At 45.0% G+C, this 15,000-nt stretch overlaps 2 protein-coding genes across 3 annotated transcripts in view; one reads left to right on the top strand and one right to left on the bottom strand.

Moving 5' to 3' along the window:
- pcsk7 (proprotein convertase subtilisin/kexin type 7) overlaps nt 1-4,482 on the top strand; it is a 35,455-nt gene extending 30,973 nt beyond the window's left edge. Inside the window, exons 16-17 of the mRNA XM_083637002.1 lie at nt 91-208; nt 1,661-4,482. Coding sequence (XP_083493128.1) covers nt 91-208; nt 1,661-1,954 — 412 coding nt within the window. The 3' untranslated portion in view covers nt 1,955-4,482. The remainder of the gene's footprint in view (nt 1-90; nt 209-1,660) is intronic.
- A 120-nt stretch (nt 4,483-4,602) lies between these two features.
- The window catches only part of tagln (transgelin), an 11,280-nt gene continuing 882 nt past the window's right edge, over nt 4,603-15,000 (bottom strand). The window contains exons 2-6 of one of the 2 annotated variants that reach the window (XM_083636365.1): nt 9,060-9,099; nt 7,728-7,916; nt 6,598-6,769; nt 6,241-6,343; nt 4,603-6,040 (exon numbers count right to left, since the gene is read on the bottom strand). In XM_083636365.1, the coding sequence (XP_083492491.1) occupies nt 5,902-6,040; nt 6,241-6,343; nt 6,598-6,769; nt 7,728-7,916; nt 9,060-9,071 (615 nt within the window). In that variant the 5' untranslated portion in view covers nt 9,072-9,099 and the 3' untranslated portion in view covers nt 4,603-5,901. The remainder of the gene's footprint in view (nt 6,041-6,240; nt 6,344-6,597; nt 6,770-7,727; nt 7,917-9,059; nt 9,100-15,000) is intronic. The other variant, XM_083636366.1, reaches the window with a different exon arrangement.

Below are 15,000 nucleotides of genomic sequence, written 5' to 3'. Positions count from 1 at the left end.
TTCTTTTCTTTTTTTCTTGTATGTGTAACTTCGATGAGGGTTCTTACTGTTTTGGGTTGAATGCATGCTTGCCTGTGTGGTGGTTGACAGGCTGGTGGAGGAGGCTATGAGTGGCCAGTATCTGGACAGCAGCTTCTCTCTGCCCTGTCCCCCCGGCCTGGACATCCCACCGGAGATCATTAACCCCTTCACCTCCAACAGCCTCAAGGTAAACTCCAGTAAACTACAGCTCGCTCTCCCTCTTTCTCTCTCTCTCTCTCTCTCCCTCTTTCTCTGTGTCTATCTCCCTCTGTCTCTCTCTCTCTACATCAAGGTACACACACATCCAAAAAAAACAGAACCTACTTAATCCTCTGACTCTACAGTATATCTGTCTCTCTTTTTGTCTCAAGTGTTTCCACTGGTCATGGACTTCCTGGAATATCAAGGAATTCTGAGCTGTATTCCAAACAGAGCAAGTCAGAGAATTAAATCAATTATCTGGGGAAGTCAGGGGATATCAGAGAATTAAAAAACGGGTCACTTCACAGGTATATAGTAGAATGTAGTTTATTTGTACTAGGCATCTCGCGCGATCGAGTCCTAGGCTCGCCCGCTGCACGGCATCGCCCGCCATCCAGCTCGCCGAGCTGGCCCTGCAGCTTGCATACACAGCTCAGCCGCTGTGCGGCCTCGCCCGCAGGTCGGCTGATGATGCGCGGCCTCGCCTGCCCTAATTGGCATACGCAGCGCACAATTGCCCAACTTCGCATCACTGATGACATCACTCACTGATGACATCACAATTGCTCGAGTGACCAGACATTGTGAGAAATTGCAGACAGAGCCCACTTACCATCACTGATTACATCGAGTGCTCGAGTGACATCACTGATGATGTCATACGATGATGTCAGATGATGATGTCACAATGTCTATGACATCATCAGTGATGATGTCACAATGTCTATGACATCATCAGTGATGATGTCACAATGTCTATGACATCATCAGTGACATCACAATTGCCCGAGTGTAACCAAAAACATGACCAAAATTGCAGAACTCACTCCCTTTTATATAAAGTATAGCACATTTCACACACACAGGCAATTCAAAGTGCTTTACATGCGGTCGATGGCATTGAAGTGGGTCATGCTAATCGAGATACTTCTATGTCATTGTGGTGTCGACACATTATTGTTTAATGTGGAACTACTGATGGTTTGTCGAATGTTTTGAATCTTATCCCTAAAGACAGAAGCAAACTCATTGCATATATCAGTAGATAGCAGTTCAGGGACAGTTTGTACCGGCTGCTATATCCACAGTGTCCACAGGGTCAGCCTATCTCCACAGTGGCAAATAAAATGCGTGCATTCTTAATGTTTTTGTTGATGATGTCAGAGAAGAAAGATTGTCTAGCACTTTTCAATTCCAGATTGTCGGAATGAAGTCTGTCACACATTCATTGTACTAGATTATGTGTTTTGGGTCCACCTGTATTGCCAGAAGCCAGTCTGTTTACCCTGTTAGAAAAACAAGACTATTAATAAACCAGGAAGGAATAAAAGAAAACTGTAGGTCATGGAAACTCCAACGCACAGGAGGAACCCTGTCTTGTTTCTTCTCTCCCACCTCATCCTTGGCATTCTGATTCACCGCCTCTGTCTTTCTCCAGTTCCTGCTGTTGCTGGGCTGCTTCGCTCTCTTCTGGTCCCTCTACTACACACTGGAGGTCACCCTGGCCCACCTGGACCTCGGGGACCTGCTCTGCCTGCGCCGGAGACGGCGAGGTCACCGCACCAGGAGGGGGCGCCGAGGCGTGGAGGAGCCGACGCTGGAGGAAGACCCCGAGTCTTCCTTCAGCGTGCAGGAGGAGGACTCAGGGGGGGACTCCGGGGTGGAGTTGCATGCAGTGCTGGACTCCGAGGCCAAAGTGCTGTTTATCAATGGAGAGAGGCCGGTCACATAGCACTGAAGCAGATGATGGACCTAAGACCTTCTCACTGTCCATGCTCTCAGGCTCTGACCCCCTTTAACCTTTCTGCTGTCCTACTCTGGCCCCTTAAAGCCCCCCCCTCCAGTCAGTGATCCTGCCTGCATAACCGTTGGTGATCTATAATTTCAATCAGATGACGTACAAATATATCTGATTTGCGTCAAAGATCGCATAGTGATAAGAACCAAAGGCTTATATACCTTGTTCCACTGCAACATCATAGCTGCAGCGCTGTTGTCAAAAAATGATAAGAGCCTCGCTCCTGCCTTCAACATAATGATCTTTGTCTCCCTTCCAGGTGGTAGACCGAAACAGTATGGCTGCCTCTACCTCCGCAAAATGTTCATCAGAATATTGTTCTAAATATCAACAAGCAGCCAACAGATATCAAAGCTGGTGGGCTTTATGGAAAGAGTGTGACTCGAACTGGTTAACAGTTACTGCCACATAACCAACGTAGCTAACAGCTGGCTAACACCAGCTATTTACTGTAACTCATACTGTAATTATTATTATCTGAATGTCATACGTCAGTCGTTAGACAACCTTAATGTCTGAGGTCATCATCCGTTTTTACCAACAGCTTATTTTGACCCCAAAATAAGGTTTTGTCAACGAAACACACTGGTGAACAGTGTAGCTAATCAACAGACCATTTCAAAACACAGGTACACACGAAACATCTTACAAATGACAAAATACACTGGAGGGGGGCTTCAAGTATTATCTGTGATGGCTTGGGGCACAGAGTGGACTGGAGATGGACCTGACTGAGGAGGGGACTCACTTGTGTCCCTCTCCGCATTCCCCAATCATGTGGCCTTGTATCAAAATCTGTGTGTTTGTGCATTTACATCTAGGCAGTAGGAGTGTCAGAGTGAGTGTGTGTTCTTGTACTTCTCTCCTTCTACCAGGACAATGATGATGAAGGTCCTCCAAAAAGAGGACATTTTGCTATTCAGGGGGCTAGCTAAGGGTTGGCACTTTGGTTTAGGGTTAAGATTAGGTTTAGGTTAGGGTTAGGGTTTAGGCATGTAGGGGTAGAGGTCAGATGTGCAAAGGATGCGTGTGTGTGTGTGTGTGTGTGTGTGCGCACGCGCTTGTATATCTGTCTTAGTGAGGACCAATTTGAGTTTTATATCTGGGAAGTGAGGACATTTTGACCGGTCCTCACTTTGTCACACACCTTCAAAGGGCTGTTTGAAGGTTAGACTTGGTTTGACGTGTTAGGTTAGAGTTTGGGTTTATGTTAGGGTAAGGTAACCTTGGTTTAGGTTAGGGTAAGGTAACCTTGGTTTAGGTTAGGGTAAGGTAACCTTGGTTTAGGTTAGGGTAAGGTAACCTTGGTTTAGGTTAGGGTAAGGTAACCTTGGTTTAGGTTAGGGTAAGGTAACCTTGGTTTAGGTTAGGGTAAGGTAACCTTGTGAGGCAGCTGGATTTGCATGAGATCAGGATCACATGACAAATCTAACTTGCCACGCTCCAATCTATTTGTTTGAATCCAAACACCAGCGGTTTGTGAGACCAATCTGCGTCCTATGAGGCATCTACGGGCGGGCTTTAGGTGACAGATGGTTCATCCAATCACCTGCCAGGTATTTTTTTTTAAAGTGCCCGCCCTTTGAAATGGTTTCCCAAGGGACTCGTTCCCATATGGTTATGTGAAAACAAACCAGCTGGCAGGGTTAGGGTTGGGCATAGTATGTCAATGAATGTCCTCACTGAGATAGATATACGGGGGTGTGTGTGCATGCGTGCGTACGTACATGTCTGTAAGCATTGTGTACACAAGGCAGAGGTTTTTAGATTGGTGGGATGTACCACTATCATGTCACTGACACCATTGACCATTATCGTAAGGGAGAAAGTGCACTATAGAAAGTTACAGAACTGCTGATGTGTGTGTGTGTGTGTGTGTGTGTGTGTGATGGTGGCGGCACGGCACGAGTGTGTGCCTGTAGTGTGTATGGTCTTCCATGAAAGTGTGGGTTTCAAGAGTCATTTTAAGATGGGGCTGCACGATTTTGAAAAACAATTGTGACTGATATTACAATTGTGATATGTATTTTAACACATTTCGCCTTTAACAAATATTGCGCCTCCTGCGATTTGAAAATTGCAGTCGGCCATATGCGATTTAGATTAAATTTGGATTCATTGTGCAGCCCTATTTTAAGAAGAAAAAAAATCTGAGATTGTATTTGATGCATTTGACTTTCAAATCTGGGGGTGTTGTGTGTGGGTTATCAATTTCCTCCAGTACTTAAAAACTTGAATTGGGGTTTTCATAATCTTTTTTTTTTTTTTTTATCAAGTGTAATATATACACAGTGTGCCTGTTGTACAGATATAAACCATCCAAGTTTGATGATTTCTATATATATAAAGTGTTTTTAAAAGGCAATAAAAGAGTTCTAATTTTTTATGTAAAGGACTGTTTGGAGTGAAGCTGCAGGCTGTGCTTTGCTGTGCAAGTCACGGGTGATGTGGATGATAATAAAAGAGCGTTGATGGAATATTGGTTCTGCTTCTATTCCTGTTTGGAACATGCTGGGTAACACACAGACACACCCTTTCTCACATCATAACTGAAATAGTCAGAATCACAAAAGAGAGTGCAGTGATGTATTTCAAAGTCATTATTTAATAAGACAATGTACAAAAATATTGCCACTCATACAGCAGGCGTAGCATTATGCAGGAAGTGGTAGATACTGGTCTTGAACATTGTAAGTATTTGTATGCCATGGTTTGTATCGCCACTCAAAAAAAATTTGCAAAAAAAACAAACCCCATCCTTTCTGTAGGCTTAACCCTTGTGTATCCTTACATACTGTTTTTATACACCTTGACTTTTTGTTTGTCGATCATTTTGGCTATGTTAATGGTATACATTTTGCCAGGGGTGTGTATTTTTGGGTGAGTTCTGGTATATATTAAAAAAAGTATAATACACTGTGTAATAACAATACAGAACACCCTGAACACCCATGCTTTTTTATACACATTGTGGCTCTGATAACCCCGCTTCCCTAAAAATGCATTTATGGGATGGAAAATAATTATTAACTGGCATTTAAAGGGTTAAAATTCTGAAAAGGAATGAATATTTGGTATTTATGTTGAGGACTGAAGTTAATAATACTACTCATGAAAACTGGAAGGATACATTCATAGATCATATTTGTATGACCTATAATTGTACACACTAAGGTATTTTTTGGGGTAAAAGATGAAAGGATGCACAAGGGGATGTTGATGTTTGAGTCAGAATCCAGAGATATCTCTCAACACATTGGTGGAGAGATGAAACAGTTGTCAGTTATTGTGGTTTTCTCAACCTCTCACATGCCCACATAGTGAATGAGAAGGAACAACTTGACTTTGGCACAAGACGAAGATGAAAGTAACTAAATCACTCAAAATCTCAAAATGCCTACAAAAGTTGTTTTCGACCTACTTTGGCTCACTGCCAACAATGTGTAGCGCAGCGACATGTGAAGAGTTCTCCCAGACCACCCCACAGTTGTTGTTTTTTACATCCAAGGTAAGTCCGTTTTACTCATTACATACTGCATAATGGCAGTTTTTTACACCAACTGGTTCTGGCTTTACGGCATTATTAAGACTACAAAGATTCTGTTTTACTGGTCCTAACTGCAGCGGGAAGGACAAAGCAGGGTGAGCTTTGCAATGGTCGCCAGTGCAAGGATCTATGTAAGGGGTCGGGACTATAGGGAGGGGTACATGGAGATGCGAAAGGTTTGGGGACTGAAATGTAGGAAGTAGTGGAGTTCCGAAGCAGACAAGGTTTTGGGGACGGACAAAGAGTTTTAGTGGACCGACAAGACGCTTAGAGGGTGTTGGGGCGTCAGGGTTGAGGGGTGGAAGAGGTTGTGGGTATCTGTGGCTCAGTGATTTCAGAGGATCTGTCGGGATCTTCCATAACTCATGCCCTCCTGAGAGGCTCCCTTATTGGACCCCATCTGAAGGCCAATCACATTTTTCCCCGCCTTCATCTGCTCGTCGGAGAAGTCCCGCTTGTTCTCAATGGATTTCCTGCAACAAATCATGGGAATTGTCAAAAAACAAAAGACATACCCTGGAATGAAATTTGAGAATGTAAGAGATTAAGCTGCTATAGTAACTGGTTATGTTCAGCTCAGACTTTAGGACCAGAACTCAAGTGGTCGCTAAATTCTGATTCTCACTAGATTCCAAAACGGTAAATCAAGGTCCAGTTCCTGCATGGGACTCACTTGAAGAACCAGTTGGGGTCTCCGCTGTAGGTGCCTTCGTTCTTGGTGACGGCCAAGCTGCCCAGAGCCGACAGGGTCCTCTGCACTGCCGCCAAGTCCTTACCTATCAACCCAGCATCAGTCATATCATGATCAATATGTGCCTGTGCATCATCATATCCCAAATTTACAACAGAATTGTTCAATATATGGTCTATCTAGGTTGGAGTGAAAGTCTTTTTACCAGTCAGGTTACCAGTTTGTCTATTCCAAATAATATGTTTCAGAAGAATTTGTTCTTGTTGCTCAAAGTCATTCTAGCGCAACAAAGTGTTTGCAGTAACCAGAGGAAAGACAACCATGAAAAAGCCCTCTGACCTTCCCAGAGGTCCACGGTCTGGAACATGTCGGTCTTGGTGACGCCGTACTTCTCGGCAGCATTGAGGAACTGGGAGATCTGCTCCATCTGCTTGAAGGCCATGGTCGAGCTCTGGATCTTCTTCACCGGCTTGTCCCCGGAGAACAGACTGTTGATCAGCTCACTCAGGACCTGGGGAGATGGGATGGAGGGACGCGGGGTAGAAGAGAGGGGAGGGAGGGGCATGACAGGAAAGAGGAGAGGGTACGTTCAGGAAGGCCGATTCATCTTAAAACCTCATAACCTTCACGTTGGGTCAATATGACCTGACCAGATTAACCACTGCATTCTAGATGTACAGTACTACTCTTACTTACTCTTTTACTTGTTCTGAAAACAATCAAAAGACTTTATGCTTGTAGTACGCCATTTTGTGAACCTATGGCACCACCACTACATACGGAATATGGATGATTAGTTCATCACTTTGAATTACTTGAAACTTGAAAATAGCTCATGAGGGAAGGGAGGGATGAGAGGCATTTGCAACCATCTAGGAGTTCGACGTCCACACCTAAATCCTGGGGAGGAACGTGTTCAGTAGCTGCTTTAATTCTTCCACAAAGTGGTATTCAGGGTAAACAGGCAGGTGACAATCAGCTATATGTATATCTGAAAAATAATCCATGTGGCACACTAGTGCTATTTCCGAACGCACCCTACAAGTACTAGGGGTGTCAAAAATAATCGATTATAAGATGCATCGCGATGCGGACGTGCACGATTCTGCATCGATTCACAAATGTCAAAAATCGATTATTAAAAAAATATATATATTTTTTTTTTATAATCAAATAAAATATAATGGAAGTACGGTACATGCAGTTGTTTATTTTAATTATGGATCATAATACAATGCAATTCCAAATGCACTTTTATTTTAAAAGTAGCCACACAGTGAGAAAAAAGAAAGTGAGAAAAAATAAATCATGTATTGCGGAAAAAAGTGATGCATCGATTTAAGATGCATCGAGATGCATCGAGATGCATCGATAATCGTACTCGAATCGAATCGTAGCCCTCTGAATCCTAATCGAATCGAATCATGAGGCCAGTGAAGATTCACAGCCCTAACAAGTACTGTACTCACACATCCGTCTTTAAGCCAGGTCTGGAAGCCCACTTTGCCCGCCTCGGGCTTTCCCACACCAGAGCCGCACTGGAGGCTGATCCACTCCACCAAGGTCTGCTCCAGTTCGGGGTCATACTTGCTGTCGATCTTCTCCTGAACCTGCCGGCTCATCCCGTAAGATGGACCCTTGTTAGCCATGCCAGGTGCCTGACAGGTGAGACGGAAATGGAGGAAGATTGAGAGGGATAGAGGACAGAAGCGAGAGGAGCAGATTGTGGAGAAGATGGATGGATGGAGAGGGATGAAGGAGTACAGGGTACGAAGGGAGAAAGGCAGAGGTGCAGGGACAGGTGAGAATGATTATGGGAGAAAGTCAAAGAAATATGTCAGATAGATATGTCAAGGGTTTTAACTTCAGATAAGGTTTCATATTGTCTATTGGCTAAAGAGGGAGAGGAAATATGATGTTCCACAGTTTAGTTCCCCCTGGTAACATACTTACCTTTGTTTACTTACAGCAGTGTGTATATTCATGTCAACTTTTGGATCTGCACTTTATGCTGTTATATCAGTGCATTCATTTCCTGTGTGCATGTGTGAATTGGCATCCCAGTTTCCACTAGATTGTGTTTTGGTTGAAGCAAACAATAGCCACTAGTCCAGTATTTGGACATAGCGATAGCCACAAACATGCAGAGGCTTGCGAATACCTTTGGACAAATGGCACAGTTTACTCACAAACACACACACACATATATATAGTCCCTGCATGTTTAGAAATCCAAAACATTGATGACATGCATGTCAAAGGCGCGTGTATACAGTAAGCACAGATGTTCAGCACGCAAGTGAGTACCTTGACTTTCCCCAAAACAAAGTGCGTCTATAGCCTTGTGTCTCCAGATGCACACCAGTTAACCGTCAGGAGCTTTGTCTGAGGCTATGTGGTGTACACTATGACAGTGGTTCTCAAAGTGGGGTCCTTGATGGGGTTCCAGGGGGTCCCCAGCAAAAAGGGGAATAATTTATTGTGACTATAATTCCATCCATAAGTAACAATGATGGGGGACCCTGGGACAAAATTGTCCCGGGGTCTAATTTGTGTCAGTTTAGGGGTCCTTGATGTGAAAAAGTTTGAGAACCACTGCAATAGGAGCCCTGTATCAGCCAGCTGATGTTTGCATAGTTTCTCATTCACACCCTCTCTCTTTCTCCTTTCTCTGTCAACACACACGCACACACACACACACGCACGCACGCACGCGCACACCAGCATTTTTGCCATCGTATTGCTTTTGGGCCAACAGCCAAGTGCAAAAGCCCATGTTAAAGTGCTGTCTGCACCGTCACCTTTGTTGCCATCTTGGTGTCAGGTCACTTCAACTTGTTCCTGAGGGGGGGGGGGGTTCAAAGTTCAAATGTTAAAGGTTACAACCAGGAGCTGACCTGATGAGTTCCATCCCTGGTCTGAGATGATGGGTGGATGTCTCCAGGGGCAGAAATGAAGTCATGTTTGTGAACAATGCACAACTTTTCTTTCTCATTTTTTTTGGCGGGGGGGGGGGGGGGGGAGAAAATGCATTTTTCCATGGGCCGATGGGTTTTCTCACTCATGGTATTTTGCTGCGGTTTTCATTTTATTACGTGATAGAATGCCAAGACCGGGCTAAGATGTGCTTTCTTCTACCTCTCATATGGTTATAATGTGCAGGCCACTCGGCACAAGAGGCTGACAGATACATGTAGACACACAGGTCTGCATACTGAAGTCTGCGTGCCAGTGGCGTTAATGGACCTCTGCCCAGACTGTCCACAGACTGTCACCACCAAACTCAGTCTAATATTCCCTGCATTCCCTCTGGTGCTGGTCCAGACCACACGAAACCAAACACATATGCAGGGCAACATGCTCACTTACACACAGCCACAAGTTCAGATATCCTCCCTCCCTCTCTCTCTCTCTCTCTCTCTCTCTCTCTCTCTCTCTCTCCTCTCTCTCTCTCTCTCTCTCTCGCTCTCTGTGTATCTATCTGTCTGTCTCTTACACACACACACACGCACGCACGCACTCACGCACGCACGCACGCACGCACGCACACGCACACACACACACACACACACACACACTCTCATACTCCTCATTACCCTCACTGACATAATGCGTCATAGAGTCATTACCAAACAATGTTTGTCTGGTATGCCATTAACTTGTCCTTTTTTCCATTGGCCCCGAGTCCTCAGCCTCATAAACAACTATCTGCACCACAATTACTGATCATACAAGCTGAACTCTTTTCAGAGGAACACATGGAGGTTATGTTCACTACATTACAGTATGCACTCAATGCCCTCTGTGTCCTGCATGTCTGAAGAGAAGAGCACAAGAGGAGAGAGGAGAAGAAGAGAAGAGAGAAGAAGAGAAGAGAGAAGAAGAGAGAAGAAGAGAAGAGAGAAGAAGAGAGAAGAGAGAAGAAGAGAAGAGAAGAAGAGAAGAGAGAAGAGAGAAGAAGAGAAGACAGGAGAAGAGAAGAAGAGAAGAGAAGAGAGAAGAAGAGAAGAGAGAAGAAGAGAGAAGAAGAGAAGAGAGAAGAAGAGAAGAGAGAAGAAGAGAAGAAGAGAAGAGAGAAGAAGAAGAGAAGAGAAGAGAGAAGAAGAGAAGAGAGAAGAAGAGAAGAGAGAAGAAGAGAAGAAGAGAAGAGAGAAGAATAGAAGAAGAGAAGAGAGAAGAAGAGAAGAGAGAAGAAGAAGAGAAGAGAAGAGAGAAGAAGAAGAGAAGAGAAGAGAGAAGAAGAGAAGAGAGAAGAAGAGAGAAGAAGAGAAGAGAGAAGAAGAGAGAAGAGAGAAGAGAAGAAGAGAAGAGAGAAGAGAAGCAACAATTCAGTCCCTCCCACTTCTCTGTTCTGCATCAGTCTGTATTTGTGTGTCAATGTATTTATGTGTGTAAATAAGAACATTGGGGCCTAGTCTCCATGGTATTTATGTGCGTCCAGGGATCTGCTGTTGTTATGTTTGGTACAGAGCCCCAGATATAATAAGTCAGGATCAGCTGATCAACAAGCTTCTGTGGTGCCTGGCTGTGTCTCCCATATCTAATGCAGTGCTCTCAGTTATCATATTTATTGAAAGGAATAGGTCCTGTTGACGTACAAACTTGCAATACTATGCATTTTCACAAGACATCACTTAGTTACAATGGTCTATTCAATATTATAATTACTAATACTCCTGATATTACTATTAACTACTACTACTACTACTACTCCAACTTCTATTCCTGATGCTGCTGCTACTATAGTAACAGAGAAGAAAAAACACCTAAAAGGCAAATGCACGAAATAATTCAAAATTTAAAAATAGAACAGATTCAAATGAAAGGAAGCCTGTTTTCAAAACGCTTAATACACTGTATCCCACGAACATGACATCATGGCCTCCGATCCGCCCCTGGGTGTTGTGTTTGTTCCCGCTGTGTTGCTGTATTACCATGGCAAGCCCGTGTGCTGCCAGGGCAGGAAACCAGTGTGAGGGCTGCGGTACCTGTGGCAAACTGTGGCAGCGCGCGCGGGAGGGGACGTGACGTCATGTGGCCTTCCCTCCCTCCCCCTTCAATGCAGTTCACCAGCTAAACCACCGTATAATGACTTGGAATACGCTGCCAGTGAACTGTGTAAGCTAATCTGATGCGTGATTGAGTCGATTCCCATTCCAGTCCTCCATAGGTCAAAGCCAGCTACAGAACAGCTGAGCCTAATAAAGCTTTAGGCTCTTGCGCGACACTTCAGACGGGCGGGTGCTTTGCCGACGCCCCGACTCGAACCCGCTGGTTGAAAGAGCAGTCCCTGTGTTTCCTGATGGAGGGTGACTGGCGATCGAGGCCCTCAAACGCAGAGGCCTCTCATTATATATGGCTGTGGTTTGTGCCATCTGTTTCAGAACGATGTGCTGCTGCCAGCAGCCTCAAAGTATGGAAAGTGTTTTGAGGCGGCTCAGTGCCAGAGCCCTTCATGGTTCTGCTTATGCTAACTGCCTTTATTGCTGCTGCGTGTCTGTGCTGTTGCATTCGTACTGACTCTGGAGAGGCAGTGGAGAGAGTGCTATCATTCATACTGACTCTGGAGAGGCAGTGGAGAGAGTGCTATCATTCGTACTGACTCTGGAGAGGCAGTGGAGAGAGTGCTATCATTCATATTGACTCTGGAGAGGCAGTGGAGAGAGTGCTATCATTCATACTGACTCTGGAGAGGCAGTGGAGAGAGTGCTATCATTCATACTGACTCTGGAGAGGCAGTGGAGAGAGTGCTATCATTCATATTGACTCTGGAGAGGCAGTGGAGAGAGTGCTATCAGACTCCACTCAATCCCAGGAGAACCCTGCTCTGTATACAGCTGTTAATTCACACCTGTCTGCCTCATGAACTACTGTGCCTCTCCGTTCTGCTCTATCTGTGTGTTATTATGGACAGCACCATATTTGTTGGCAAGACCCGCCCCCCTACAGTACTCTGCCTTTGATTGGTTTAGGTGTGAAGAGTGAGAGTGGTTAAAGGATAAGAATGTCAGGGTAAGCCAATCAGAGGCAGAGTAGGGCGTGTATTGACCAGAAATGTGGTGTGCCTCTGACCAGCAGTGCAGATAGTGTTATCTGCTCTTGTTGCGGCTACTTAGCAAGCTAAGCTGTCCAAAGAGTCTTCCCCTCAGCTGCTGCAGGCCTGGTGTTGCTGGAGTCAGTGGAACCGCTGTGGTCCTAATGCTGCACCACTTCACTTCACACATCACAGCCCTGCTTTTAGCAACGGCGATGCAGATTGTGGATGTGTTTGAACGCCTCTTATGGACAGTGATGCATAGAATATGCCATATCTTATTTCTGTATCCAATTCCATGTACAGTATGGGCCCTATTCTCCCACAGGCCTTCGGCGCTAAAACGGGCCTTAAACGCAAAAAAACGTGCCTTGCGCCTGTTTTGGGACGATATCAATATGGCTTTACGCTGCCAAATGCGCTTTAGGCCGAATGGGCGTGGCGCAGTCCCAGAATGGGCCAAAGTGGGTGTGTCGGCGCTAAATACCTATCTTCCGAGCTGGCGTTAATTTAGCGCCTTGCGCCTTTGAAAAGCAGGCCTATTCCTCCCCTCTCTCCTCTGTCACCCTTACCTGTGTCACTCTCTCCCTCTCTCCTACTGACAGGAGCAGGCATTGGTGTGCGTTTACCAGTTTATTGTGAAATAAATCCTTCCGCGTTGAGTTACTGTCACAAGCCTGTGTGACAACGCGTCCAGCCTGGGTAAAACAACTCCGTGTACCGCTTTGAGGCTGCAGGCAGTCTGACAGGCACAATACGACTGTCTCTCTCTGACTGCCTGTGAATGCCCCAGCATGCAATTGGGTACTCAATTTCGCTACTAAATAGCAACTAAATGAGGCGAAATAGATATAAAAGGTCGATCTAAAATAATGTGTAATGGTAACACAGCCTGCAATTGTAGAACATTTCAATATTGGACCAAATAAATAATCGAAATTAAAACACCACCCTAAGTGAAACATATATGTCCTCCTGGGCCTATATATATCCTTTGTCGATTTAACGTCATTTAGATAAGTGTCAGAGGAACGCGCTTCAGAACGCGCTTCTACTGTCATGTGCTATACTGTGATGTCCGCTCCAATAACTTTGCCCAACTTCACATTTAGTTTTACAATAAAAACACATTTATGCAATGACTTTACATAATGTAGGGTATATTTATGTGCATCATTCTACCTGCAGCAGGGGAGAGAAAACGATATCATTCTGAACAAACTTTCACCAATATAAAATTAATCTCATCATATAGGGATAGGCTATATTTTTGTAGCTGATGCCTTTAGAACATTATTTTCACTTTGATCTTGCTATAGTGTAGCGTATTTACATGCTTGCAGTATTGAAACTGCAGTTAGATTGGTTTGAGAAGCATAATAATATGGAATAATAGCCTATAATGCAGACAGACAGACTGGATGAAGGGAGGGGGGGGGGGGCAGAGCGTTTGGCTTTCGTCTGGTTTTGCGGGATCACTGGAATTGGAGCTAAAAAGGCAAGCGTGCGATTCGTTTATTGCACTTATCCAATGAGCATGACGGTGCATAATTTTACGCCTAAAAGGCGTGGTTGTAATGCTTTGGGCTGCATCTAGCGCCAGCACGACGATATCAAGTGCGCCTTTCCACGCCCACTGCTTTGCGCTGCGGCTGGCGCTCGGCCTAGAAACTGCGCCGCTGCAACGATAGAGCCCTATATGCCTGTTTACCTGTCTATGACTTGTTTTTCTATACCTGCTCAGTGCTGCTGTCCAGGTGCCTCAGCTGTTTGTTAGTTAATTATCCTTTATGGGAAATTCATTATCTGCATTTATCCTCTACTTCTACTAGGAAGGAACCTTCCTAGAACTAGGAGCAGTGGGCAGCTGCTCCAGTTCTTTTTGACAGTGGCACTGACAGGAGTATTACCCCTAACATACATGTCTTTGATGGTGGGAGGAAACCCACATGAACGTGGAGAGAACATGCAAACTCCACGCAGAAAGGATCTGGGACGGACCGGGGATCGAACCCGCAACCTTCTTACTGTGAGGCAACAGTGCTAACCACTGAGCCACTGTGCCGCCCTGTCTGCATCTGTGTCTTCAGTGGAAAGTGCCTCTACCCTCCATGGCTTCTGAACTCATCCAAAGCCCATGTATGGCAGGAGATAATTTGCTAGCGTAAACACAGATATGTAAGTGTTACACAGGTATGCGTCACTGTCCAGCTCACCTCCCAGCTTCCCCACACACACGCACGCACGCACGCACGCACGCACGCACGCACACACACACACACACACACACACACACACACACACACACACACACACACACACACACACACACACACACACACACACACACGAAAAGCCTCAGCTGGTATCAGAGTCATGGTACAGGGAAACAGAATGAGTCTACATTTCCATAAAGTCATCTTTTGCCCAGTAATGAACAGATGACTGACAGTGACAACAGAACAAAACACAGGATCAAGCCCATATAAAACACATGCTATATAACAGCATTGTCATACACTGCTGGGGCCGGAAGTGATAGCGAGCGCTATGACAGCAGCGCAGAAGAAGACGAGTGTTTGTCGCTGATTCATTTTGAGGAAATGACACCCGGGTTTCAGTGAGGGATTAAACATGTTTATTAGTGGCGGTATTGTTTCAACACCATGCGCGGAGGTTCACACAACCCTTTTCGCTCCGTAAGTACA

This window comes from Poromitra crassiceps (assembly GCF_964638095.1).
Source record: "Poromitra crassiceps genome assembly, chromosome: 5".
Classification (NCBI taxonomy): Eukaryota; Metazoa; Chordata; class Actinopteri; order Beryciformes; family Melamphaidae; genus Poromitra; species Poromitra crassiceps.
The sequence above is the reverse complement of the archived record's forward strand: the minus strand, read 5'-3'. Positions and strand labels throughout refer to the sequence as shown.